This window comes from Acipenser ruthenus, chromosome 52 (assembly GCF_902713425.1).
Source record: "Acipenser ruthenus chromosome 52, fAciRut3.2 maternal haplotype, whole genome shotgun sequence".
NCBI lineage: Eukaryota > Metazoa > Chordata > Actinopteri > Acipenseriformes > Acipenseridae > Acipenser > Acipenser ruthenus.
The window spans coordinates 816,601-844,181 of NC_081240.1; the positions used below are offsets into that span (position 1 = coordinate 816,601).

A 27,581-nucleotide genomic window follows, 5' to 3' on the forward strand; every position below is an offset into this window, starting at 1 on the left:
CCGGACACACACAGAGCCGTCTGCGTTCTGATTGGCCACGAGGAAAATAGGTTCGCCAGCTCTTCCCGTATTTTCATTGGTCAAACAGAATGCGTTCTGATTGGCTGTCATTCTCGCTCTTCCTTTGGCTGATGGAAGTGGTTTGGATTTTCAGTTCTGGCGGGTTCTACATCGAGAAGGGTTTGCGTGCAGAACGGAGATCTGCGTCACTGTACCTGCGTCACTGTACCTGCGTCACCGTGCGAGTGCGTGCGCAGCTCCTAAAGCACGACATTCAGGGGTTTCAGGGGTTTCATCACAACGGCAGCAGCTTGCGTGGTCTTTCGCGCATTATTATTACATATAAGCACTCTGATTTATTATATAACTGTAAATTGCGTATGAGACAATACAACAACAATTAGCCAACAAGAAAATGAATGTTAAAACCGTCAGATCAGAATAACACCGGTGTCGGTTTCCCATCAGTCAGCTTTGCTTCAAGACATACAGCTCAGTAATGTTCCTGCTCCAGAACTGAAGTCTGTCTGAATTGCTTCTTTTATATTAAACAGATCCGTTTCGTATGAACAGAACGGTATCGAATGATTCTGATGTTCATTTATTAAGTTGAACAGATGAAGTGGATAGGGTGTGCTTGATTCGTGTCTGCCTTCCTCCTGCTTTAACAACTTTGCTTAGAAAATATTTTATGCAAAGTACGTTAAAGTGACGTGGTCTTGAAATCTAAATGCTGTATTAATGTTGTATTTTAAACATACGCTGGCAGCGTGTAACAGTCACGTTTATTAGAATCAATTACGATGGGCTGCAGTTTTCTTTGTTCTGCTGGCTGTGTTTAACAGCTTTGAATTGGGGGGTAAACGTTCAGAAGATATGAAAAGTGTTGTCAGTCAGAATAGAATAATATGATTCTTCTGCTGCTGGTGGCTGAAGGGGACCCCAAGACCTCTGCTTTTCTTCTGACTCCCCATTTTTTTTGACCACCAGCCGCTACTGTTAATGAGAAGTGATGGATTGAGAGTATACAGTGTGGGGTGGGGAGTGTTGAGGAGGGGGTGCTGTTAATGAGAAGTGATGGATTGAGAGTATACAGTGTGGGGTGGGGAGTGTTGAGGAGGGGGTGCTGTTAATGAGAAGTGATGGATTGAGAGTATACAGTGTGGGGTGGGGAGTGTTGAGGAGGGGGTGCTGTTAATGAGAAGTGATGGATTGAGAGTATACAGTGTGGGGTGGGGGGTGTTGAGGAGGGGGTGCTGTTAATGAGAAGTGATGGATTGAGAGTATACAGTGTGGGGTGGGGAGTGTTGAGGAGGGGGTGCTGTTAATGAGAAGTGATGGATTGAGAGTATACAGTGTGGGGTGGGGAGTGTTGAGGAGGGGGTGCTGTTAATGAGAAGTGATGGATTGAGAGTATACAGTGTGGGGTGGGGAGTGTTGAGGAGGGGGTGCTGTTAATGAGAAGTGATGGATTGAGAGTATACAGTGTGGGGTGGGGAGTGTTGAGGAGGGGGTGCTGTTAATGAGAAGTGATGGATTGAGAGTATACAGTGTGGGGTGGGGAGTGTTGAGGAGGGGGTGCTGTTAATGAGAAGTGATGGATTGAGAGTATACAGTGTGGGGTGAGGAGTGTTGAGGAGGGGGTGCTGTTAATGAGAAGTGATGGATTGAGAGTATACAGTGTGGGGTGGGGAGTGTTGAGGAGGGGGTGCTGTTAATGAGAAGTGATGGATTGAGAGTATACAGTGTGGGGTGGGGAGTGTTGAGGAGGGGGTGCTGGAGATGAACTGTGCTGGAGCTGGGAGCTGTAAGTTGGGAGCTGTGTGCTGTGCCTTGTGAGAAGCTGAGAAACCAGATTGCAACTCAATCTGTGGACTTGGAGGATTGGAGCTGTGTGAGATCACTAGGAGCAGTAGTTGAGGATCAGTGGTTTTCCTCCCTGGGAGCAGTGTGTTCATGAGCAGTGAGATATACACCACTTCCCTTTACACCTCTCTCCCTCTCTCTTTCTCAAGCACTTAGCCTGGGTAGACTGGCTGCACGGGGCTTTCATGTGTTTTAAATATTTTAGTCTTTTAGGGGCTGTTAGCTTGACTAACCATCTGGAAGTGTCTGATAGCTTGATCTCAGACTGCCCATTTTAAAAAGATGCCCCCCTTCCCTCAGGAACCTCTACACTGCACTTACCTACAGACACACAGCTTTCTACACTGGCACTCACCTACAGACACACAGCTTTCTACACTGGCACTTACCTACAGACACACAGCTTTCTACACTGGCACTCACCTACAGACACACAGCTTTCTACACTGGCACTTACCTACAGACACACAGCTTTCTACACTGGCACTTACCTACAGACACTCAGCTTTCTACACTGGCACTCACCTACAGACACTCAGCTTCCTACACTGGCACTCACCTACAGACACACAGCTTTCTACACTGGCACTTACCTACAGACACACAGCTTTCTACACTGGCACTCACCTACAGACACACAGCTTTCTACACTGGCACTTACCTCCAGACACACAGCTTTCTACACTGGCACTCACCTACAGACACACAGCTTTCTACACTGGCACTCACCTACAGACACTCAGCTTTCTACACTGGCACTTACCTACAGACACACAGCTTTCTACACTGGCACTTACCTACAGACACACAGCTTTCTACACTGGCACTCACCTACAGACACACAGCTTTCTACACTGGCACTCACCTACAGACACACAGCTTTCTACACTGGCACTTACCTACAGACACACAGCTTTCTACACTGGCACTTACCTACAGACACACAGCTTTCTACACTGGCACTCACCTACAGACACACAGCTTTCTACACTGGCACTCACCTACAGACACACAGCTTTCTACACTGGCACACACAACGGCTGCGATGCTGGCTCCGGGGATCAACCACAGGGCTGTCTCCCCAGCGCATCAGCATAATCATAATAATAATAATAATAATAATAATAATAATAATAATAATGAACTGGACTCTCTATTGAACTTTTCACATAACTGAAGGTGGCTGACAATACCGCAAAGGAACGTGTGAGATGTGAGGAGTATGGAAATATGGTTTTCTGAGAAAGAGACAAACAGACAATCTTGCACGTATCTAGATACATGTGAGAACAGAAACCACATGCATCTGATATGTCAAAGCAGAACAAGCGCTCGTGTCGGGTTAAGCATAGCAAAGTTGAAAAACCACAGCCTAAGTTCTGCAACAACAGGAAGTTGGGGGTTACACAGAGTGCATGTGAAACTAGGTAAGGACTGAGTAATGAAGCTAGTGGAAGACTGACAACAGACCAGAGCTGTACAATAAACAGCTGAGCCACTTCTTCCACAGATAGAAATCCTATACTTTGTCTCACACAGGATCGCAATGCTATATTATTGAAATGTATGTGTTCATGGAACTGTGTATATATGGGGTCTCGTAATCAAACATTAAATGACCTTTAGATTTAAAACCTTTTGATTTAGATACTTTAATACATATAAGTTTGATATATTAATAAATTATACAGATTTACTGTATGCGACACCCCCGGTTTCAGTAGAAATCATATGTAATGTATTTCATATAAATGTTATTTTTTCATACGTTAGTTGCCTTGATGAACTAGTCTGCTGTGAAGATGAAGTTGTTAAAAAAACACGCAAGCTTGTAAAACGAAGTGAAATGCAGCTGTTTAAAAATCATGGGCTGTATTCATCCTCTTAGATCCATGTAAACAATGTAACTGTGCTTCAATCCTCTGGCTATTTTCAGTCCCGTATTCATACAGCATGTATATCTCTGTCTGCACACGCTGAAGTCTGTTCTACATTTTAGATCTGGCAAACCAATACACGAGTGCAGACTGTTTTTGTTTTAAAAAAATATGTTTATTTGTGAACTTATTTGAGTCACAGTGTCTGTAACCAGATTCATGTTCCCCAAACTAAAATTCAATAAAAAAAATCACAAGTTACATTTTCTTTCAGTTTAATATATTGAGGTGTGGGAAGTCAGGATGAGGAGGAAGTCAGGATGAGTCAGAAAGGCAGCACACTGAAGCAAGCCTGTGTGAAGCAGAAAGCAGCCAGGGCCAGTGAGGAGCCTCACAATGTATTTACACATTCTTAACTGGAATACACATTTATTCTGAGAATAACAATCACATGGTTAGGTACAGATTACATACATGTGTAGATAATACAGGTGTTTGGAGAAATCCAATGAGCATCATTATGAGACTGGGGTAGATTTATCCATGTTAACCCTATAATGCATTAAGTACATTCAAAAGATGTAATGGAAACATATTTTGCATTCAACCACACCCTGTGAGGGTTAATTGATTTTTGTTTAATGTTTTTCTTTTCAGTGTAAAACCTGCCGTCAAAAAGGGAATTCCCTTGATAATGTCACCTGCTGTACAACATGAGCTGAAAGGACACTGCGTTTGATTTCACTGTGGTCTGAGGAGTCCATCTTGATTGGGCCCGACAGGACTGCATGTTTAACAAAACTTACATTTCTGGGAAATGGTAGATTTTAAAACAAATCCAAACAAAGTGCACAGTAATGATACAACTCAGGGAAGAAACATTTCTTGATAATAGTTTAAATAAAAGATCACAAATGAAACCTGAAGGGCCTGCATTGCACATGTAAAGTTACCCATCATTTTCCCATGCGCTCTTGATCTGAAACTTGAGTTTATGTTTGCCACACAGGAAGTCCCCTCCCCAATCCTCCTTCTCCTTTTTTCTATTCGCTGTGTTGTGGTCCAGTGTGAGCTGACAGGAATCTGATTGAAGAGAAGAGGACGGGTAGAGGAGAGACGGTTAGAAATGTCAAATCACTGAGAAAATCAAGTCATTGACTGCTACATCCTCAAATCACTCCCTCCTTCCTGCTCCCTTCTCCATGCTCCCTCCATCCTCCTCTATGCTCTGGCCTCCATGCTGCCTTCCTCCCTCTTCCCTGTTCCCTTCTTTATGCTCCCTCCTCCCTGCTCCCTTCTTCATGCTATGTTCTCCCACCTCTATGCTCCCTCCTCCCTGTTCCTTCCATCCTCCTCTTTGCTCCCTCCCTACTTGATGGAGAGGAGTGTAGATTAATGGGTTCACAATTACTAATAAATAATAATAATTGCTGCCCTCAAGCTCCACCCCTCCCTGTTCTGTAGTGTTAGCTCTTCTCACAATGGAGTGACACATCTTTCCATCAAATGTTTCAGTGAAAACAGACTTACATTTTAAAAACTCAGCTCTGTTCCTTGGCTCTGGAGCCTGCAGACTGTAATTCTCCCTCCTTCCTGCTCCACCAGCTATCAGACGTTATTTTTGGTGTTTTGGGGCGATCAGCCAATAATACCACCGTTTCCACCCTTTCTGCATTTTCATTGGTCAGATTATATGTCAGTCACACAGCCTGATGAACCTGCTGAATGTGAGCTGAAGCAATCATGAAACTTCATCACTGAGAGCCGCAGTGGAACCTTATTATAGTTTAAAAAATAATGTTTACACACACACACACACACACACACACACACACACACATACACATACAATAGAAATAATGTTTTTTTTTTTATATTTTTGAAAAATAAAACTAATTAGTAATAATAATAATAATAATAATAATAATAATAATAATAATAATAATAATTTCTATTACATGAGAGTAAATGTTAAGACTTCATGCTAATTTGAACTCGGCTCTCGCCAAGATAAGCACCAACTAAGACGTAGCTTTACAGTAAACTAAAGTGATCCATCTGTGTCTCCATCCGTTTGCGCTTCCTTCCATATGATGATGTAGATATCCTTCTGTCTGGTGTTAATGGCTGAAGTGTAATGCTGGCTCCAGGGATCAGCTTATTGCCTCCCTAGCGCATCAGCACACAGCGGCTGTGATGCTGGCTCCGGGGATCAACCGCAGTGCAGTCTCCCCAGCGCATCAGCATCATCATCATAATAATAATAATAATAATAATAATAATAATAATAATAATAATAATAATGAACTGGACTCACTATTGAACTTTTCACATAACTGAAGGTGGCTGCTTGATTCGTGTCTGCCTTTCTCCTACTTTAACAACTTTTCTTAGAAAATATTTTATGCAAAGTATGTTAAAGTGACGTGGTCTTGAAATCTAAATGCTGTATTAATGTTGTATTTTAAACATACGCTGGCAGCGTGTAACAGTTACGTTTATTAGAATCAATTACGATGGGCTGCAGTTTTCTTTGTTCCGCTGGCTGTGTTTAACAGCTTTGAATTGGGGTAAAACATTAAGAAGATATGAAAAGTGTTGTCAGTCAGAATAGAATCATACGATTCTTCTGCTGCTGGGGGCTGAAGGGGACCCCAAGACCTCTGCTTTTATTCTGCCTCCCCGTTTGTTCGACCGCCAGCCACCACTGTTAATGAGAAGTGATGGATTGAGAGTATACAGTGTGGGGTGGGGAGTTGAGGAGGGGGTGCTGTTAATGAGAAGTGATGGATTGAGAGTATACAGTGTGGGGTGGGGAGTGTTGAGGAGGGGGTGCTGTTAATGAGAAGTGATGGATTGAGAGTATACAGTGTGGGGTGGGGAGTGTTGAGGAGGGGGTGCTGTTAATGAGAAGTGATGGATTGAGAGTATACAGTGTGGGGTGGGGAGTGTTGAGGAGGGGGTGCTGTTAATGAGAAGTGATGGATTGAGAGTATACAGTGTGGGATGGGGAGTGTTGAGGAGGGGGTGCTGTTAATGAGAAGTGATGGATTGAGAGTATACAGTGTGGGGTGGGGAGTGTTGAGGAGGGGGTGCTGTTAATGAGAAGTGATGGATTGAGAGTATACAGTGTGGGGTGGGGAGTGTTGAGGAGGGGGTGCTGTTAATGAGAAGTGATGGATTGAGAGTATACAGTGTGGGGTGGGGAGTGTTGAGGAGGGGGTGCTGTTAATGAGAAGTGATGGATTTAGAGTATACAGTGTGGGGTGGGGAGTGTTGAGGAGGGGGTGCTGTTAATGAGAAGTGATGGATTGAGAGTATACAGTGTGGGGTGGGGAGTGTTGAGGAGGGGGTGCTGTTAATGAGAAGTGATGGATTGAGAGTATACAGTGTAGGGTGGGGAGTGTTGAGGAGGGGGTGCTGTTAATGAGAAGTGATGGATTGAGAGTATACAGTGTGGGGTGGGGAGTGTTGAGGAGGGGGTGCTGTTAATGAGAAGTGATGGATTGAGAGTATACAGTGTGGGGTGGGGAGTGTTGAGGAGGGGGTGCTGTTCATGAGAAGTGATGGATTGAGAGTATACAGTGTGGGGTGGGGAGTGTTGAGGAGGGGGTGCTGTTCATGAGAAGTGATGGATTGAGAGTATACAGTGTGGGGTGGGGAGTGTTGAGGAGGGGGTGCTGTTAATGAGAAGTGATGGATTGAGAGTATACAGTGTGGGGTGGGGAGTGTTGAGGAGGGGGTGCTGTTAATGAGAAGTGATGGATTGAGAGTATACAGTGTGGGGTGGGGAGTGTTGAGGAGGGGGTGCTGTTAATGAGAAGTGATGGATTGAGAGTATACAGTGTGGGGTGGGGAGTGTTGAGGAGGGGGTGCTGTTAATGAGAAGTGATGGATTGAGAGTATACAGTGTGGGGTGGGGAGTGTTGAGGAGGGGGTGCTGTTAATGAGAAGTGATGGATTGAGAGTATACAGTGTGGGGTGGGGAGTGTTGAGGAGGGGGTGCTGTTCATAAGAAGTGATGGATTGAGAGTATACAGTGTGGGGTGGGGAGTGTTGAGGAGGGGGTGCTGTTCATGAGAAGTGATGGATTGAGAGTATACAGTGTGGGGTGGGGAGTGTTGAGGAGGGGGTGCTGTTCATGAGAAGTGATGGATTGAGAGTATACAGTGTGGGGTGGGGAGTGTTGAGGAGGGGGTGCTGTTAATAAGAAGTGATGGATTGAGAGTATACAGTGTGGGGTGGGGAGTGTTGAGGAGGGGGTGCTGTTAATGAGAAGTAATGGATTGAGAGTATACAGTGTGTACAGAGTACAGAAACACAAATGGTTATTAAAATGGTCCTTCTTTACATTCATGTTTTGCTTTTAATTTAAAACATGATTATAAAAGATTGTTTACCTTAAACAGTGCTTTGAATAATAATAAACAATAAAATTAATAAACAATAAACTGCTCCCCCTCTCTAAACAACTTGATTCAAATCATAAAGAGTCTTTAACAGAACAGTGCTTGGAACAGTCCTGAAGGTTGTGTGAATAGAGCCCTACATTTCCAATGGAACCACACCAAGTGAAAAGAATTGCTTTCAATCAGGCTCTGCGCAGCTGCAGAGTTTGTCCTGAAGAGGGCGACAAAGGCCAGGCTTAAAACATGTTTCTGCTTTTCCACTGTGGGCAGATTGCACATGTAATGCAATTTGATTGTGATTTACGTTATCCATGGAAATGTCTTCTTTCTTGTGATGATATTTCACTCACATTATAGTTAAAATAAGCAAACAATTATAATATTGAAACTTTGAACTACCTGACGAGTAGACCCAATGCATCTAATTAAATGCTCATTAGAGTAAATATGCAACCATTTTCAAAGAGATAATTTAAAAACAAAATTATAATAACAGGATGAAAAGGCATCTTGTACCTATTGCTTGCCTGTATAAAGGTATGCATGAAGCTCCAGGGTTATAGATGTGCCAGATGTACCTAAATCCCAGATAGTTCAGCTATATACTATAAATGTCCATTTGAGACACAAAATCCCATTCGAAACAAGAACATGGATTTCTGAGAATCTTGCCTGTCATGTTTTTCAAACCTGCACATTTGAGACCAATGTAGCCAATAGAAGTGCAATATAGGAACACATTGTGGAATTATTTAGTGAGCTACAATCACCTTAAGAGATACTCATCATACTCACGACATATTGAACGTTTTATGCTGAAACAGCTGTCCAGGTGTGAGTGTTTACAATTACAAATGTTACACCCCAAGCATAAAAACAAATAATTCACCTCGTTTCGCTCTGCAGATGGCGCCGTTTTACCCCCTTTCATCCAAAGTTGTGTCAGATTGAACATTCCCTTCACCCGAGGAGTGGAGAGGACAGACAGGGAGTTCAATACAAAGGGTTTCTTACAACACAAAACAGTCTAGTTCAGCTGGCAGATTGTTACAGTGGAATCATAATAATGAAGCCTAAACCCAGGATAGAGCGGCTCAGTGAATGTGGTTTGGAATCTGTGCAGGAGGGTCATTGTGTCAGAGACGCCATAAAAGGACAGCGTGCCGGCATTAAAGTCCAGATACACTCCTATTCTGGGGGAGCGGGGGGCAGTTATTGCAGTTTGATTGTTATTGTGCCGGGCAGTGTAACTGGAATCAGAGCAGTACACACTCCAGGACTTGTCATTGAATCCAAGGAGACAGGAATGATCCCCTCCTTTCCTGCTGATTCCTTTATATGTGACTCCTATATAAGCCCCTCCCCCCCTCCACTCAATCTCCCAGTAACAGCGAGTCCCAGACAAACCCTCTCTGCAAAGCACTTGGGGCCAGCTATCAAATGTCTCTGGGTGATGACAATATCGCTGGGTCTCTCTCCTCCGAGTCACCTTTCTGTTTCCTTCAGACAGACAGAGCTCTCTATATGCTGTGTTGGGGTGCAGTGTGAGCTGACAGGAATCTGATTGAAGAGAAGAAGACGGGTAGAGGAGAGACGGTTAGAAAAGTCAAATCACTGAGAAAATCTCCACTAGGTCTGAATGGTACAGAACCAACAAAAAGACAGAAATACATTACAGCAGGTTCTTTTAATAATGGCTGTTTCTGACATGAGGCTACAGCTTGAAAACAGAAGAGGCATTGAGATACGAAGGTACAGAAGGGAGTAATAGGATTATTTGTATTATTTTGGGGGATCCCTCCTCAATGATCTCTCTACCCTCCTCACTTATCCCTGCTGTCTCCTCCCTTTTCGCTCCTCTCCGCCATGCTCTCCTCTCTCCTCTTCCTCTCAGCTCCCCCTCCCTGCTGCCTCCTCCCTCCTCTATGCTCCCTGCTACTTTATTGTGATGTTTAAGGTTGATAATCAATGGATTTGATCTATAATTCTTACTTGAGATTTATTCCTGACTGGATAAGTTATCTCTTTTTATTTTCACTTGGAACTAATCAAATGCAGTTCTGCATACAATTAAAGTTCACTTAATGTTCCTAGAGGGTATGTGTTGCCATTTTACCCACTCAGACCCCTTGCTTACTAAATATCTTCAATAGAATATCATCCACTCTTCAAATATCTGTCTAATATTTTAATGAGCAATCCATCCCACAAGTGCAGTGATACTGCAATATACATTTACTACCAGCACAGGATGACTGGGAGGGATAGCTGTTCATTTTACCCCACAACTGGTTTCACATGCATTGTACATGTATTAAAAGATGGGATGATTATCTATTCAGGGATACCAAGATATTTAGGGAGAGAGTGGAAAAACAGGCAACAAATGCCCCTCCCCCAGTCATTCTGCATGTATTCATCTGAACCAATACTTGTTGGAGAGGAGTGTAGATTAATGGCTTCACAATTACTAATAAATAATAATAATTGCTGCCCTCAAGCTCCACCCCTCCCTGTTCTGTAGTGTTAGCTCTTCTCACAATGGAGTGACACATCTTTCAATCAAATGTTTCAGTGCAAACAGACTTACATTTTAAAAACTCAGCTCTGTTCCTTTGCTCTGGAGCCTGCAGACTGTAAACTGCAACTTCATTCACTGGGCAGAAAAAAAGAGAGAGAAATAGAATTGAAACATGTGGATTAATACACAACACACACAAGACTCCAAACAGCAATCTGACATGCTCTTAATCTTTAAACACAAAGAACATCTGTTCAGTTTATCAGTGTTTGCTCCAAGACTTAGACCAAGGGTCAAGATGGCCCCCTCTCATTTTTAAGGGGACATTTTCTTCAGTGAGGTGGTTAATATGTTTGAGTCAGAACCAACCACTATTTCTTATTTGTGTTTGTTTCTTTTAAATATGCCAACAGAGTTTCCTGACCTTTTGTTTCTCAAGAACAAAAAATAAATCTGTAAAGCTGTAGATACAACCAAGGTGTCTCCACAATACTCACTGTCACTGTTGGGGAAAATATTATGAAATGTGTCACAGTGACGCTGGTGTATCACTGAGAAGAGGACATTCATTGTACCAAGAACAGGGGTTTGCAATCTTTAACCTGAATACCCCTTTCCAAAAAATGTAGTCCACTGCGTATCTGTGTGTGTGTGTGTGTGTGAGATATATATATATATATATATATATATTTTAAAATCATGCCGTTATAGGCCTACTGGTGAAATGACAAAGAGCCGGTCGGTGCTTAACACATACTGTATTATTTTGGCCCTGAATTTTAGCATGTTTTGCAATAGAAGAGACATTTCACATCCTTTTATAACGTTACCGTTGGCTACTTTTTTATTATTATTTTATTTTTTAAATCAATGATGCGGTTTTCGTTTCACAAATCTACTGCCCTTTGTCTATAAAGTGTACTGTATGCAGAAGCACACATTCCTCCCATGCACTTGCTAGGTCACTCCATATCTCCAAACATCAGACACAGTTTCTCTAGCAAATAGATAAGTTTACAGCGGATGAATTTCACAGGATTTTTAAGCACAAATATAATAGCCTACATTTCAACAGTCACTGCCAAAGCTGATTACTTATTCTTCCAGAAGTAATAGTCGGGTGTAACAGGGATACAAGGTTATATTGTGCAGGGGCATGTTGTTAACAAGCCTGATGCTGTCGTCCGGGCTTTACTGTGAAACTGACTGTAACCAGGGAGGGTGTGAGCGCATTCTACTGGACTGGAGAATAAAACCACGGGAGTTTAATTATGAAAACGCAAGTGTAAACAAACAAGTAAAAAAGATGAGCCTGTCGTCAGACATGTCATGCTAATACAACATGCATTCATTTGCTGTGTTGGTATTGCGTCTGGTCTGGGAAGGGGGACACACGGGCGCGTTAAGAGAAATTCAGCGGGGCATTTCTTTTTTTATTTCGGGGGGGCATTGGTGTGAACACTGTATCAGGGTAGTGAAGGACCCAGCTAACTGCACCCTCATCAGGAATCTTTCACACAAGAACTAATCTAATACATCTCCAGCCACTCTTTCACTGAGGCGCTAGGGCCTTCCAAAAAGGGAGAATGTCTCTGTATTAAAAATGTGTTTTACTGGAAGAAAAGCCTTACCTTTGAAACGTCTGTCACTGCTCCTAGACCCCACGGTATAAAATGCAGTTTCATTCACTAAATAAAATACAGAAAACTGTTTAAAACCAAAAGATTTTACTGAAGAGGATTTGGAATACAAACAGACCATGACCTTCAATTCCTATAAAACTGATAAGAAAGTTCAGGGCTATAAGTTAGCACATCCTATATGGAATGAATGTGTTTAATGTGTGAATCTCTCTGTCTGTGTTTGAGTGCTATTGTGTTGTTTTCTCATGTAATGTCTTTAGAAACTCTCTTCCTTCCTGCTATCATCACTCGGGATGTCACTGTAAATGAGTTGGGACGTTTCAACCTGGGGAAATCATTTGAAATAAAACATCTCCTTCTACCCTCCTCTCTTCTTATTCTTCCCTGCTGCCTCCCTCCTCCCTGCTGCAATATTCATATAGTCAACAATCTGCAAGAGGTCTTTATTAATGTCTTGCAAGTCCTGTCCCTCCTCAAGCCATGGTCTATTTGAGAAATCTCTACCAAAGGAAACTATTTTACACCAACCTGTTGTGGTTATTTTGACTAATTCCCCCTTGCAGAAGTCCTCAATATGGTCTTTAAGTTCAGATACAGCTTTCCTCACAGCCCCAAAAGAGATGTCTGTATTGACAGTAACGCTGGGTAAGTCTCCAGCTTCAGGAGGGGCACAGAGAGACTGGAAATTCTACAACAGGAAAGTGGAGAAAATGAGTTTTCAGTGAAACAGAATGGGGTCCAAAACATTCCTGTGGAAAAGCAAGGATTCATTCAATTGGAGAGGTCTGTCTGAAACCGTCCCAGTTATGTACTTTTTTCTAACAAGCAGTGATGTTACCTGTAGAAAATGGATGTGATCCTCTGTCTCTGAAAGCTGTTTCAGCTCAGTGTTTCTCCTCCTTAGCTCAGCAATCTCCTGCTCCAGTTTCTTCATGTGTCCTTCAGCCTGATTCACTGCAGCCTTCTCGTTAGCTCCAATCAGCTCAATAACCTCAGTGTGGATCTTCTCAATGGATCGGATCAGCTCAGTAAAGATCTTCTCACTTTCCTTTATTTCTATGCATGCAGATCTCTGAGTGAAAGAACACAGTAGAGGAGACATGGTTAGAATTGATATCAAAAACACATCAGGCAAAGACAGTAAACATCTGTAGAAGTGTTCCAGTCCATCTGTTTATAATAATAATAATAATAATAATAATAATAATAATAATAATAATAATAATAATACCCTCTTGTTAATACCCACTTTCAGTGACTCCACAGCCTGTTTCAGATCCTCAATTTCTTTCAGTCTCTCCTGGATTCTCTGTTGTATTTCTGTCTGTGTCTCTCCCAGCTGCTTCTGTGTAGAAACACAGTGACACAGTGACATTTCTGATGGGGCATTGAGTGATATCCTGTCACACTCAATACAGGATATTCGGAGCAGACTGTTATTCACACCTGTCCAAGTAAAGGTGTTATGTCCTATAAGGTTTGAATAATACAAATACTAAAATAATGGACATATTGAGAACTTTGTGACCATATCAATCTCAATTTCAAAATATCACCTCTGTTTATCCTGCAAAATGTTACGAGTATACCGAAAAACTAAAAAATACTTACAAATATTATGTACATTTTTAATTATTACAACATGAAACACTCCAGCTCTCTGAACAAAAGAGACGCCCTCATTTACACTAATGAAAGTAAACCGGGAGGGAGGGCTTTTTTGTTATTAAGCTCTGGATTATAGAGCGTCCGTTGTTGTCAAGGAAGATGGGCCTTTAACACTTTTTAAATGTAGATTAAAACTCATTTTATAAAATTACCTGAGATTTTCATATTTTTTCACATTTGGTATTTGACTTTCTAATTCCAATAGATTTTTTTTATTAGACTGTTTTTAATTGTTCTATTTTTATAAACTGGATTTTTATTTTAGTTTTTCAAATTTTGCAATTAAACTGGATATTTTATTTATTTATTCCAATTGTATAACATTTTTGTATTTTACTTTAATTGTTCTATTTTTACAATTAGCTCTTTCTTACTGTTTTTCAAATTTCATAATTAATACCTAATGTGTATTTATTTCCTTTTTATAACATTTTGTAGTAGACAGCATTTCATTGAAAGGTTTAATTGTTTTGTGTGTGTGTGTGTGAAGTGCTTTGGACATGGACATGTTAAATATCACAGAAATGGTTCAAACCCTTACCTGTTTCACACTCCTTTCTGCTTCAGCTGAGACTGTATCATGGTTCTTGTGATCCTTGTCTGTACACAACAAGCAAATACACGTCTGATCGGTTCTACAGAAGACCTCCAAAACCTTTTGGTGTTCAGCACAAAGCTTCTGCTCCAGATTTCCAATTGCATTGATCAGCTTGTGCCTCTTGAAAGCAGCCCCCTCATAGTGTGTCTTGACGTGTGTCTCACAGTAAGAGGCCAGGCACGTCAAACAGGATTTCACAGCTTTGAACTTTCTCCCAGTGCAGAAATCACACGGCACATCTCCAGGTCCTGCATAACTTTGAGCAGGAGGAGGATTGAGTCTTCTCCTCTTGAATTCTCCAGCAACTTCAGCCAGCATGATGTTTCTGCCCAGAACAGGCCTTGGGGTAAAGGTCTCTCTGCACTGGGGGCAGCTGTAGACACCTGTATGATCAGTCTGATCCCAGCAGTTCTTAATACACCCCATACAGTAACTGTGTCCACATGGAATAGTGACTGGGTCCTTCAATATATCCAGACACAGTGAACAACTAAACTGATCCTCTGACCACAAGTTTGAAGCCATTCTTGCTGCAGTGAGACAGAGAGAGAGTGATGATTTCACAACAAACGAAACTTAACTGTGTGTCTGAATTGGGATTAAATACAACAGATCTTGAATGGAAGGCGGGCTCGGGGCTTCCCTTCATACAATACACTCTGTTACTCAAACACACGTGTTTGCATTCAGTGAGCTGCTGTGTGTTTATGAAATAACTCCAGCTTAAACAGCACTCTTAGAAGAATGAAAGTGTGTGGAAATAGTGGTCCTTTCCAACGGTATTATCTTACATCTTTACCGTTAACTAATGCACTCTCTAATCAATATTGTGCAAATATAGCAAACCGTATATCATTTCAATTGAACTAGGCTAGCGTTTAAAGATTCATTTACTTTACCACGTGCGTCCCTGTACTACTAGCCTATACGATTCAAATAATAAGAACACATTATTTACACGCTGAGATATTATCCGTACTGGTTTCTCTAGTTCCCCGTTGCATTAATAACACGTTTATATCGAGTATAATAGAAATACACAAAGTCACATTTCATACCTAACCAGGTAAACACGGCGCTGTTGTTGTTTCTGCTTCCTCCTCTCTCGAATGCTAGGTGCGTCATTGCTGAAGACACGCCTCTTTCATTATGATAATATCCGGTGTCAGACCGGAAGATCCCTCCCGCGCGGAGGCTCGTGCTTCACGTGCGCGGTTCTTTCCGGTCCGCGTTTCATCTTGCTTACCCCTATTATTATAATATTGGTAAATTGAATAAGGGTGAGATTGAGTTTATATTGAAATGAATGTGAAGTGAAGCATTCTTATTGAGTACATAATAATAATAATAATAATAATAATAATAATCTGGATTTCTGTCTTTAATTACTATTATTATTATTATTATTATTATTTATTTCTTAGCAGACGCCCTTATCCAGGGCGACTTACAATCGTAAGCAAAAACACGATTACTATACTATGGGTATCGGCACACCCATATTTCTAATATCTGTGTAAAAAATTCTGACACATCTCTCTCATCCATGGCAAGACTCATATCAACCTGTAATATTATTTTATTGTTTTACTTAGAAGAAAACGTGTTTTTTTTTTTTTTATTCCGGTAATACCTTTTAAATAGGATTAGCTCAAATGTGTATCAAACAGATATACATTGACTTTCTAGACCACACAAAAAAAAGTCTATTCTTCGAAGTGAAAATAAGACTTCAGTTCAGGCAGCAAAAAATACAATTCCCTTTGCCATAACTCGTGTCTCACACGGGTTCAGGCTGCGTTCACGATACGCAGACTTTGCTCAGTCTGCGCAGGTTCTGCGGAAAACCCGTCCAAATTCATCGTCTGCGTGAACTCAGCCGGAATGACGTCACCAGGTCACGCATCCACGGGTTTAAAAGTCTGCGCAGCCGCGCAGCTTCTCAAGAGGTTCTGCGCTGGAGCAGCCGCGGCGCAAAACAGAAGCGTGTAGCAACCAGATCCAATCCTCACTCCGTGTGCTACTGCCACCTAGTGAGGGGGTGTGAATCGACTTCCAGTCACGCCATTAATTATCTTATGAATGATTTGTAATACAAATTAAAATGATTTGACTCTTTTTCCACACAGTTATTATACTTTTCAAATATTCAGATATTTATTCTAAAGGTTTAAACATGTAAAATAATGCTAAACGGTTGAAATGAACCTGAAACCGCTCTGTTATTTTCAGCAGGTGTAATTGGTTATTGATGAAAGGCTATCAGGGACAGGGAGTAACCTACTTTGAATTAAGGAGAATAAATCAGGTTTAATAACAGGTAGTTGAAGTGAGATATGTGACCACATGTGCAAGTATTTGAACTATTTTTGTCCCAGATCAAAATACAGTACTGTCTAACAACCCCTTTGTGAGAGGGCAGGGGAAATCCTGCCCGTTATAATACTCATTAATTTGTCTCACATCACAAAACATACGTTTATATGATCTCTTTATAGCAGGGACTGTTTCTACTATACATTTTCTGATCATGCTGTAAATTATGAAGCTGGTGGAGCACAAAGTGAACTTCGATTGCATCCTCTTCTTCTGCGATTAGAATTTCTCTCAACACCGCCTCCATTTCGGTTCTGCTCAGAACTGTTGTTCATCTTCCGAAGCTGTCCACGCTGCGTCGGCACAGACCGTGACGTCAGACGCAGACTCCCGTCTGCAATCTAGCCGGCAGAAAAAGTGTCGTGACGCACCCAAAATACTTGGTGTCATTTACCCAGGTGTTTCCAATTTTTTGTCCACTACCTGTAGCTGCTGCACACCTAGGCTTTCTATTGGTGCGCTGTTTACCAGAAGGCGTTTGCGTTAATCAATCAAAGGAAGGTGGAAATGGAGACTTACACAGCGAAGCGCCTTGGCCGACAATGCAAACAGATTACGTTTTTAAATATTACCTTCAATATTTTTTCTACTTTCATACATTGATCTTTTTCTAAGAACCTGCTGATGCTACAAGAATATAAATAATGTCTCACTGTTGGTATTTAGTATTTTTTTCAACACAACAAATATAGTCCAGTATACTGGAGATTTGGAATTAAGGACTTTGTTCCAGAATTTTTACACAAGCATAAAGTACAGAATTTACTTGATAAATTGCATATTGATTTTGTTTTTTAGGGAAATGAAAGTTTATCTGATTATTTTATTGTATAGCATATTTCTTTAGATTTCATTTTAAATGTGTGCTTTTAATGATTAGTGATATGTAAGAATACATGTGCACATTTCAATGTGCATGTTCACTGTGATACTCATCACAGAAAAACAAAATACCGTATTACTTCAAATTAGAGCCGCCCTCGAATGAAAGACGTCCTCGTATTGATGCTGCAGTCATGTATCAGCTTTATAATAGAGGCCCCCTTGAATAAACACCGCTGTCAATAAAGAAACGTTTGGGTATGTTCTTCTCCCCCTCAGTAGTTAAAAGATGCCTTTTCCTCCTGTTATTATATATTTGTAATTGTTTATAAATTATCTCATTGCCTTTCTGAAATGTTAGATGCAGTTGGTCTACTCATTGGGCAGTTCAAAGTTTCAATATTATAATTGTTTGCTTATTTTAACAATAATGTGAGTGAAATATCATCACAACAAAAAAGACATTTTTATGGATATCGTAAATCACAATCAAATTGCATTACATGTGCAATCTGCCCACAGTGGAAAAGCAGAAACGTGTTTTAAGCCTGGCCTTTGTCGCCCTCTTCAGGACAAACTCTGCAGCTGCGCAGAGCCTGATTGAAAGCAATTCTTTTCACTTGGTGTGGTTCCATTGGAAATGTAGGGCTCTATTCACACAACCTTCAGGACTGTTCCAAGCACTGTTCTGTTAAAGACTCTTTATGATTTAAATCAAGTTGTTTAGAGAGGGGGAGCAGTTTATTGTTTATTAATTTTATTGTTTATTATTATTATTATTCAAAGCACCGTTTAAGGTCAACAATCTTCATAATCAGGTTTTAAATTAAAACCAAAACATGAATGTAAATAAGCACCATTTTAATAAGCATTTGTTTTGTATGTTTCTGTACTTCCATTAATGTAAACCTTTTTTCATGTACTTTTTCTTTTAAATGTTTTGTACAGTTTTAATGTTCAATAAATGTTTTGCTCTGTACCTACTTCTGAAATGAACATAAACTAAGTGGACTGTCAACAGCAGCTGCTCTCTGGAAACGTGAAGTGCACAAAAAAGCTTTGGAGAAAATGTTAAACACACATAAAAGATATTATATTATAAACAATGACCACACAGTTGCTTTAACTAAACAATACCAGCAGACCAGTCTATTTCATACAGGTCTTTGTAACTAAACAATACCAGCAGACCAGCCTATTTCATACAGGTCTTTGTAACTAAACTATACCAGCAGACCAGCCTATTTCATACAGGTCTTTGTAACTAAACTATACCAGCAGACCAGCCTATTTCATACAGGTCTTTGTCCAGTGACTGCTGGGTCTGATGTAAGAAGAAAAAAACAGAGCGATTCAGCCTATTGTATCTTTCAAAGGTTTGCCTGCCAGTTAATTAGATTCCGTTCTGTACGTATCTCGGTGTATTTATTGGATTTCTCCATAAATAACATCTTACTGAAAAATCAGAAGAAAATATATAAACTGCTAGGAATTTAAAATGGTGTTAAAGTTACACATTTGAATTTTAAAAAAGGCATTTGCAACTATACAAAGTGATTATAAGCTTCTGAATGGATTTTTCACTTACCTCGATCTAATTATATGACAAAACCTTTCGAAATATCCCCAACTTTGCCCCCGAGAGCCCTGAAACAAACGACCGCATCCCCACACTGAACAGAATGTGTGAAGACAGCACTGACCCTGGAGACGAGACACCCTCCCTAGACATTTCAATGACAATTATACTCGGACGACAAAATGTGTTGTGTTGTGTTGTGTTAGATTTTTTTTTTAAATCTGGAGCGCTTACGTCACACGATTTTTTTTTTAACTAATCAGAATGAAATAACGCAGCGAGCTGATCGGTCAGTGTGACCTACCACCTGCGGTCTGTTTGTTGCGATCGTGTGAATCGTTTGCCTTCATCTGAAAATATTGGATCAAAACAAAAATGCGTTTAATGAAGGGGGCCAGGAGTCTTTTCAGAAGCAGTGTTTTGCTGGAATAGTTAGTAAGCATGGTGAATAAAATCTAATCAGAAACAGCCATAGAAAATCCTCATCAGGTAAGAAATGTAAAGAACATGATGACGTTTAAACCTTTAACCTCAGTGTGGTCCCCATGAGTGTTCATTAATATCTATCTATCAGGAGAGTTTTCAAAATGACCAATTGTATCTGTTCATGAAAACACAGCAGCATGGCTGATTGAAATGAAATCTCTTTGAAATGTTTGATGAAGGGGGTCAGGAGGTGGGGTCCTATTACCTGTAACACAGGAAGGAAGGAAGTGAACGGGGAGAGGAAACCAGTGTGGGGGCTGCAGGATCAATGGGCTTCACCTGAGTCAAAGAGAGTGGAAATAAACAAGTGTGGAAAACAAAACGAGCAACAGCAAAACAAGAAGGGACTTGAGAGAATGATGTTCTGCTGATGAGAGGGAAGACATTGTCTGAAATAAATAAAACAAATAGTGCACAGATTTGAAAAGTAGGTCCCTTGATTGTAAGCTTTGTTTGAGTGTCTGTTCTGTATAAAATGGTTTTAACTCATGAAATCATCACTGTAATAAATGAGTATGTCAGTAACGTACACACCCTGTCTGATAACACTAGAACATGTCTAGTTCTCATAATATACAGCCTCCCCTGGACTGGAGGGACCACCCTTCACGTTCTCTTAGGGGGGTGAGCAGACTCTGAGCCTCAAGCTTGCCCTGAACTGGAGGGAAGAAAGCAGTTGGTGCTCAGAGACAAGTTTGTGGTTGAGGACTAATGGACTTTGAGATGTGGATTAATGCTCACGAAGATCGAACTCCACCAAACTCACTTCCCTTGTGAACTTCTGAGGATTCAGACCCACACAGAAGTGAAGGTCTAGTGCAGTCAAATACATACTGTAGCTATAGAAGGGTTACTGTGACAATGCCATTCTCAAACTCCAGTCCCACTCACAACTCACTCCTCTCCGCCCCTCTCACACTGATTCAGCAGTTTCTGCTCCTCCTGCTTGTCTAAACCTGGCCTCAGTCCCAAACCCCGCCTCTCAGAGCTGTACACAATTCCAGGAAATCAGCACAGTGAAGTTTCTGTTGTGAAATCGTCAGTCTCTCTGTCTCACTGCAGCAACAATGGCTTCAAACTTGTGGTCAGAGGATCAGTTTAGCTGTTCAGTATGTCTGGAGCTATTGAAGGACCCAGTCGCTATTCCATGTGGTCACAGTTACTGTATGGGGTGTATTAAGAACTGCTGGGATCAGACTGATCATACAGGTGTCTACAGCTGCCCCCAGTGCAGAGAGACCTTTACCCCGAGGCCTGTTCTGGGCAGAAACACCATGCTGGCTGAAGTTGTGGAGAAATTAAAGAAGACAGGACTCAATCCTCCTCCTGCTCAAAGTTATGCTGGACCTGGAGATGTGCCATGTGATTTCTGCACTGGGAGAAAGTTCAAAGCTGTGAAATCCTGTTTGACGTGCCTGGCCTCTTACTGTGAAACACACGTCAAGCCTCACTATGAGGGGGCTGCTTTCAAGAGGCACAAGCTGATCAATGCAATTGGAGATCTGGAGCAGAAGCTTTGTGCTGAACACCAGAAGGTTTTGGAGGTCTTCTGTAGAACCGATCAGACGTGTATTTGCTGGTTGTGTACAGAAAAGGAACACAAGAGCCATGATACAGTCTCAGCTGAGAAAGAAAGGACTGGGAAACAGGTAAGGGTTTGAACTATTTCCTTGTAGCTATCCTAGAAGATAAGAATTCCCAGGGATATTTAACATGTCTGTTTACTAGGTTATACAGTTTCACATTAGATCAGATTTTAATTGTATATTAAGAGCTATTTAAAGAGCCCTAGTTTTTTAATTGCTCTATCTAAACTATGATGTACTACAATGTATTTCAGGGTGTAACAGGGGTGTTGTTAGGGGTGTGGCTATCGCTGATTGACAGGAGAGACACAGGAGGTTTTCTTTGATACAAAAAACACAAAACATTCAAAACAAAACACTGCTCGAAAACAACTAGAAAATAAAAGCTGACCAAACAAGAAAGGAGGTCCCACTCCAGGAACAGTCTCCCTGACACCTCCTCTCTAGACTTGGGTGGGATTAAAATCCTGGATTTGAATATGCCCTGCCATATCTAGCACACACTTGATTATCAAAAACATGATTTACAATTAAATAAATATACACTATTTACACGTGCAGGACCTCTGCCCTGCCTCACAGGGTAAGAAGGATTTGTTCAGCTGTTTTGTGGTGCATTGGAATTTGTAGTGTAAAATTAGCATGATTTATATTCCTAGTGTTTTTTTATATGTATCTTGCAACTTAATAAAATCATAGATCAGTTTCATTGTTTAAGATATTATAGTTTAATAAGTTAAACTTTTTAAAAATGACATTCCCAGCAAAGTCAAGCACATAATTTAAAAAAAGCAGAAAAGACCAAGATCAATATGATATACAATATACAAGATTAATATGATATACAATATACAAGATTAATATGATATTCAATATACAAGATTAATATGATATTCAATATACAAGATTAATATGATATACAATATACAAGATTAATATGATATTCAATATACAAGATTAATATGATATACAATATACAAGATTAATATGATATGGAGTAGTGTTTAGGGCTCTGGACTCTTGACCGGAGGGTTGTGGGTTCAGTCCCAAGTGGGGGACACTGCTGCTGTACCCTTGAGCAAGGTACTTTACCGAGATTGCTCCAGTAAAAACCCAACTGTATAAATGGGGAATTGTATGTAAAAAATAAAGTGATATCTTGTAACAATTGTAATTCACCCTGGATAAGGGCATCTGCTAAGAAATAAATTAATAATATTAATAATATACAAGATTAATATGATATACAATACACAATATTAAGATGATATACAATATAAATCAGGCAGAAAAAAATAGCTTAATTTGGTGCGTTAAAACACATTTTTACATGATTAAAACAGATATGTTTAAGTTAGTTTAAAACGAAATGTAATAACCTATTTGGGATTTTGTTTGTTAAAATCTACAATTTCTTTCGCTCACCCTACTAGTCCCCTCTTTCCTTTGCTCTCTTCCACAGGGAAGTCCTTCTGGTCACGGGCTCATTCTTCTGGGGATTTTGTGTATTTAGGCATTTTTTACACTGATTTCATTGTTTTTTTATCAGTGCTGTTTTATCTGTGTTTATCGATTAAAAATGGAAATCAGAAGCCCTAAATATCCATTAAAGAGAAAGCTGCTTCAGTTTCCTAGGTGCTTCACAAAACAAACATGTAACACATGCTAGATCAGCCATCATTCACTGTTACTAGTATGAAACAGTACCATCTAGTGGACAGCTACTGTGGATCAAGTGTCCTTTTGTGTTGCTGGCAGCTGTGCACTAGATGGTGCTGTATCTTACTACTATACACACATGTTGTCTGAAACTGCTGCCTTTGTCCAAGTTTAAACCACCTCCAAGGAAGTTTTCAATTTAATTCAGCTATCACATTTAAACATGGATTAAAATGAGTGGTGCAATTTCATTATATTTTAATCTTTTAAATGTTTAACCTTGGATTAATTTTAAACAAGGATTACATATAAATCCTGGTTTAAACTTTTGTGCAACATGATTCAAATATAATCCTTGATTTAATCTGGGTTAGTGGTTAATCCACGCTGGTGCATTCGACCCTTAGGGTATCTGTGTGCATAATGTGTGTATCGTTACACAGAGAATTGTGAGGGTCTGGAACCAACTCCCCAGTAATGTTGTTGAAGCTGACACCCTGGGATCCTTCAAGAAGCTGCTTGATGAGATTCTGGGATTAATAAAATACTAACAACCAAACGAGCAAGATGGGCTGAATGGCCCCCTCTCGTTTGTAAACTTTCTTATGTTCTTATGTTCTTATGTTAATCTAACTTCATATAAAGGGGGGAGAGGTGTGAAAACACAGCCTGCTCTGAAATAGTCTGTATTGAGTGTGACAGGATATCACTCAATGCCCTGTCAGAAATGTCACTGTGTCACTGTGTTTCTACACAGAAGCAGCTGGGAGAGACACAGACAGAAATACAACAGAGAATCCAGGAGAGACTGAAAGAAATTGAAGAGCTAAAACAGGCTGTGGAGTCACTGAAAGTGGGTATTATTATTATTATTATTATTATTATTATTAAGAGATGGACTGGAACACATCTACAGAAGTTTACTGTCTATGCCTGATGTGTTGTTGATATCAATTCTAACCATGTCTCCTCTACTGTGTTCTTTCACTCAGAGATCTGCATGCATAGAAATAAAGGAAAGTGAGAAGATCTTTACTGAGCTGATCCGATCCATTGAGAAGATCCACACTGAGGTTATTGAGCTGATTGGAGCTAACGAGAAGGCTGCAGTGAATCAGGCTGAAGAACGCATGAAGAAACTGGAGCAGGAGATTGCTGAGCTAAGGAGGAGAAACACTGAGCTGAAACAGCTTTCAGAGACAGAGGATCACATCCATTTTCTACAGGTAACATCACTGCTTGTTAGAAAATCTCAAGTCCATAACTGGGACGGTTTCAGACAGACCTCTCCAGTTGAATGAATCCTTGCTTTTCCCCAGGAATGTTTTGGACCCCATTCTGTTTCACTGAAAACTCCTTTTCTCCACTTTCCTGTTGTAGAATTTCCAGTCTCTCTGTGCCCCTCCTGAAGCTGGAGACTTACCCAGCGTTACTGTCAATACAGACATCTCTTTTGGGGCTGTGAGGAAAGCTGTATCTGAACTTAAAGACCATATTGAGGACTTCTGCAAGGGGGAATTAGTCAAAATAACCACAACAGGTTGGTATGAAATAGATTCATTTGGTAGAGATTTCTCAAATAGACCATGGCTTGAGGAGGGACAGGATTTGCAAGACATTAATAAAGACCTCTTGCAGATTGCTGGCTATATAAATAATGAAGTATTGAGAAGGGAGGAGGGAGCAGAGAGGAGGAAAGAGTGAGGAGGCAGCATGGAGGAGGGAGCAGGGAGGGCAGAGCAGGGAGCATTGGAGAGGGAGCATGGAGGGAGAAGAGAGAATTAAGCAGGGAGCATGTAGAGAGGGTGGAAGAGAGAGGAGGGAGCATGAAGGAGAGATCAGGGAGGAGACAGGAAGGAGGCAACAGGGATGAGGGAGCAGAGAGAAGGGAGCATGAAGACTGGAAGTGACAGCAGGGAGGAGGGAGCATGAAAGAGTGAGCAAGGAGGGGGGAGCACATAAGTGGGAGGAGGCAACATGGAGGAGGGAGCAGGGAGAAGGGAGCAGGGAGGAAGGAGCAGGGGGTGATGAAGCAGACTGGAGGGAGAACGGTGCATGCAGGAGGGAGCAGGGAGGTGGTAGGAGGGAGAATGGAGGATGGAACGGACTGATGAAGCAGAGAGGAGGAAGTGATGTGAGGATGGAGCAGACAGTGACTGTTGTATGTTTGATGCACAAGGGTGTCCTAATATGGACACCGTACTGTTGGGCAAAGATATGTGATGGAGAGGAAGGAACACAAGACTCCAGTGCAGTGGCAGACGTGTTCACATTGACTTTGGCTGCTGCACCGATACAGAAGGAATACATATTCATTGTAATCGTGAACATCTTGTAGCAGGATTTTTACATCCTGAAATGCCGTGAATAAGCCTTGTTTCTTTTCAGATTGCTGTTTGGAGTCTTGTGTGTGTTGTGTATTAATCCACATGTTTCAATTTTATTTCTCTCTCTTTTTTTCTGCCCAGTGAATGAAGTTGCAGTTTACAGTCTGCAGGCTCCAGAGCCAAGGAACAGAACTGAGTTTTTAAAATGTAAGTCTGTTTGCACTGAAACATTTGATTGAAAGATATGTCACTCCATTGTGAGAAGAGCTAACACTACAGAACAGGGAGGGGTGGAGCTTGAGGGCAGCAATTATTATTATTTATTAGTAATTGTTTAGCCATTAATCTACACTCCTCTCCAACAAGTATTGGTTCAGATGAATACATGCAGAATGACTGGGGGAGGGGCATTTGTTGCCTGTTTTTCCACTCAGACCTTTCTCTGCCTAAATATCTTGGTATCCCTGAATAGATAATCATCCCATCTTTTAATACATGTACAATGCATGTGAAACCAGTTGTGGGGTAAAATGAACAGCTATCCCTCCCAGTCATCCTGTGCTGGTAGTAAATGTATATTGCAGTATCACTGCACTTGTGGGATGGATTGCTCATTAAAATATTAGACAGATATTTGAAGAGTGGATGATATTCTATTGAAGATATTTAGTAAGCAAGGGGTCTGAGTGGGTAAAATGGCAACACATACCCTGTAGGAACATTAAGTGAACTGTAATTGTATGCAGAGCTGCATTTGATTGGTTCCAATTGAAGAAGTTTGATAAGATCGAGGAATTATAATGAACAAAACAATCAAACAGCAAGAGGGTTTAAAGGGTTCATAAGGTCCTTTGTATTTTATTGTGTTGCATGTTCCCATGTGTTGCTACAGCTGTTTACGTGAGGTGTGTGTATTGTTTTAATTATTTTTATTTTTTTTTACATTTTGACCACTTTTTTATACTTATAGATAGCTTCACATGTAACTGCATGGGCCTCTCAGAACTACATTTCCCATCATCCTCCTGCTCACATATGTAATTGAGATGGAATTACCAGTGAGCAGGAGGATGATGGGAAATGTAGTTCTGAGAGGTCCATGCCGGTCCGCGGGAAGCCATCTTGAGGCAGAAAATGCAATTTAAAAGTTTAAAAAAGTGGTCAAAATGTATTTAAAAAAATAATTAAAACAACACACACACCTTCCATAAACAGGATGTGAGGATGCAGCAGACAATGACTGTTGATTTTCTCAGTGATTTGACTTTTCTAACCGTCTCTCCTCTACCCGTCCTCTTCTCTTCAATCAGATTCCTGTCAGCTCACACTGGACCCCAACACAGCGCATAGAGAGCTCTGTCTGTCTGAAGGGAACAGAAAGGTGACACTGGTTTGGACCCAGCATTTTCCTGATGATCACTCAGAGAAATTTGACTGCTGGTCCCAAGTGCTTTGCAGAGAGGGTTTGTCTGGGACTCGCTGTTACTGGGAGATTGAGTGCAGTGGGGGAGGGGCTGATATAGGAGTCACATATAAAGGAATCAGCAGGAAAGGAGGGGATCATTCCTGTATCCTTGGATTCAATGACAAGTCCTGGAGTTTGGAATGCTCTGATTCCAGTTACACTGCCCGCCACAATAACAATCAAACTGCAATAACTGCCCCCCGCTCCCCCAGAATAGGAGTGTATCTGGACTTTAATGCCGGCACGCTGTCCTTTTATGGCGTCTCTGACACAATGACCCTCCTGCACAGATTCCAAACCACATTCACTGAGCCGCTCTATCCTGGGTTTGGGCTTCGTTCTGGTTCCTCTGTAACGATCTGCCAGCTGAACTAGACTGTTTTGTGTTGTAAGAAACCCTTTGTATTGAACTCCCTGTCTGTCCTCTCCACTCCTCGGGTGAAGGGAATGTTCAATCTGACACAACTTTGGATGAAAGTTAGGGGGTAAAACGGCGCCACCTGCAGAGCGAAACGAGGTGAATTATTTGTTTTTAGCAACGAATGGATTTCATACGAAGTAACTGTATTTAATTTATTTTTTAAGAAATGTCATCCAATAGTCATGCTGTAACAGTTTTTAAAAAAGTCAACTTAAGTTTGCTTTATTGTATGTGTGTGTTTGTTTTCTTTGATTTCCATAAAATGAGTTTTATGTTTA

At 40.9% G+C, this 27,581-nt stretch overlaps 2 protein-coding genes across 3 annotated transcripts in view; one reads left to right on the forward strand and one right to left on the reverse strand.

Annotated features, from left to right (window-relative positions):
- Positions 1–8,071: 8,071 nt before the first annotated feature.
- LOC131722971 (tripartite motif-containing protein 16-like) lies at positions 8,072–15,837 on the reverse strand. 2 transcript variants are annotated; one of them, XM_059016200.1, is made up of 8 exons: positions 15,641–15,837; positions 14,526–15,112; positions 13,566–13,661; positions 13,155–13,388; positions 12,845–13,004; positions 12,305–12,361; positions 10,743–10,808; positions 8,072–9,712 (listed from the first exon to the last, which is right to left on the reverse strand). In XM_059016200.1, the coding sequence occupies exons 1-8, from the start codon at positions 15,705–15,707 to the stop codon at positions 9,180–9,182; spliced, it is 1,800 nt and encodes a 599-aa protein (XP_058872183.1). In that variant the 5' UTR covers positions 15,708–15,837; the 3' UTR covers positions 8,072–9,179. The 2 variants fall into 2 exon arrangements, with proteins under 2 accessions (XP_058872183.1, XP_058872184.1); XM_059016201.1 differs by having other exon boundaries at positions 14,526–14,584; positions 15,641–15,829.
- Positions 15,838–20,844: 5,007 nt separating this feature from the next.
- LOC117432865 (tripartite motif-containing protein 16-like) overlaps positions 20,845–27,581 on the forward strand; it is a 6,788-nt gene continuing 51 nt past the window's right edge. Inside the window, exons 1-6 of the mRNA XM_059016248.1 lie at positions 20,845–21,494; positions 23,848–23,943; positions 24,083–24,316; positions 24,471–24,630; positions 25,559–25,624; positions 26,728–27,581. The exon at positions 26,728–27,581 is cut by the window's right edge and continues 51 nt beyond it. Coding sequence (XP_058872231.1) covers positions 20,913–21,494; positions 23,848–23,943; positions 24,083–24,316; positions 24,471–24,630; positions 25,559–25,624; positions 26,728–27,257 — 1,668 coding nt within the window. The 5' untranslated portion in view covers positions 20,845–20,912 and the 3' untranslated portion in view covers positions 27,258–27,581. The remainder of the gene's footprint in view (positions 21,495–23,847; positions 23,944–24,082; positions 24,317–24,470; positions 24,631–25,558; positions 25,625–26,727) is intronic.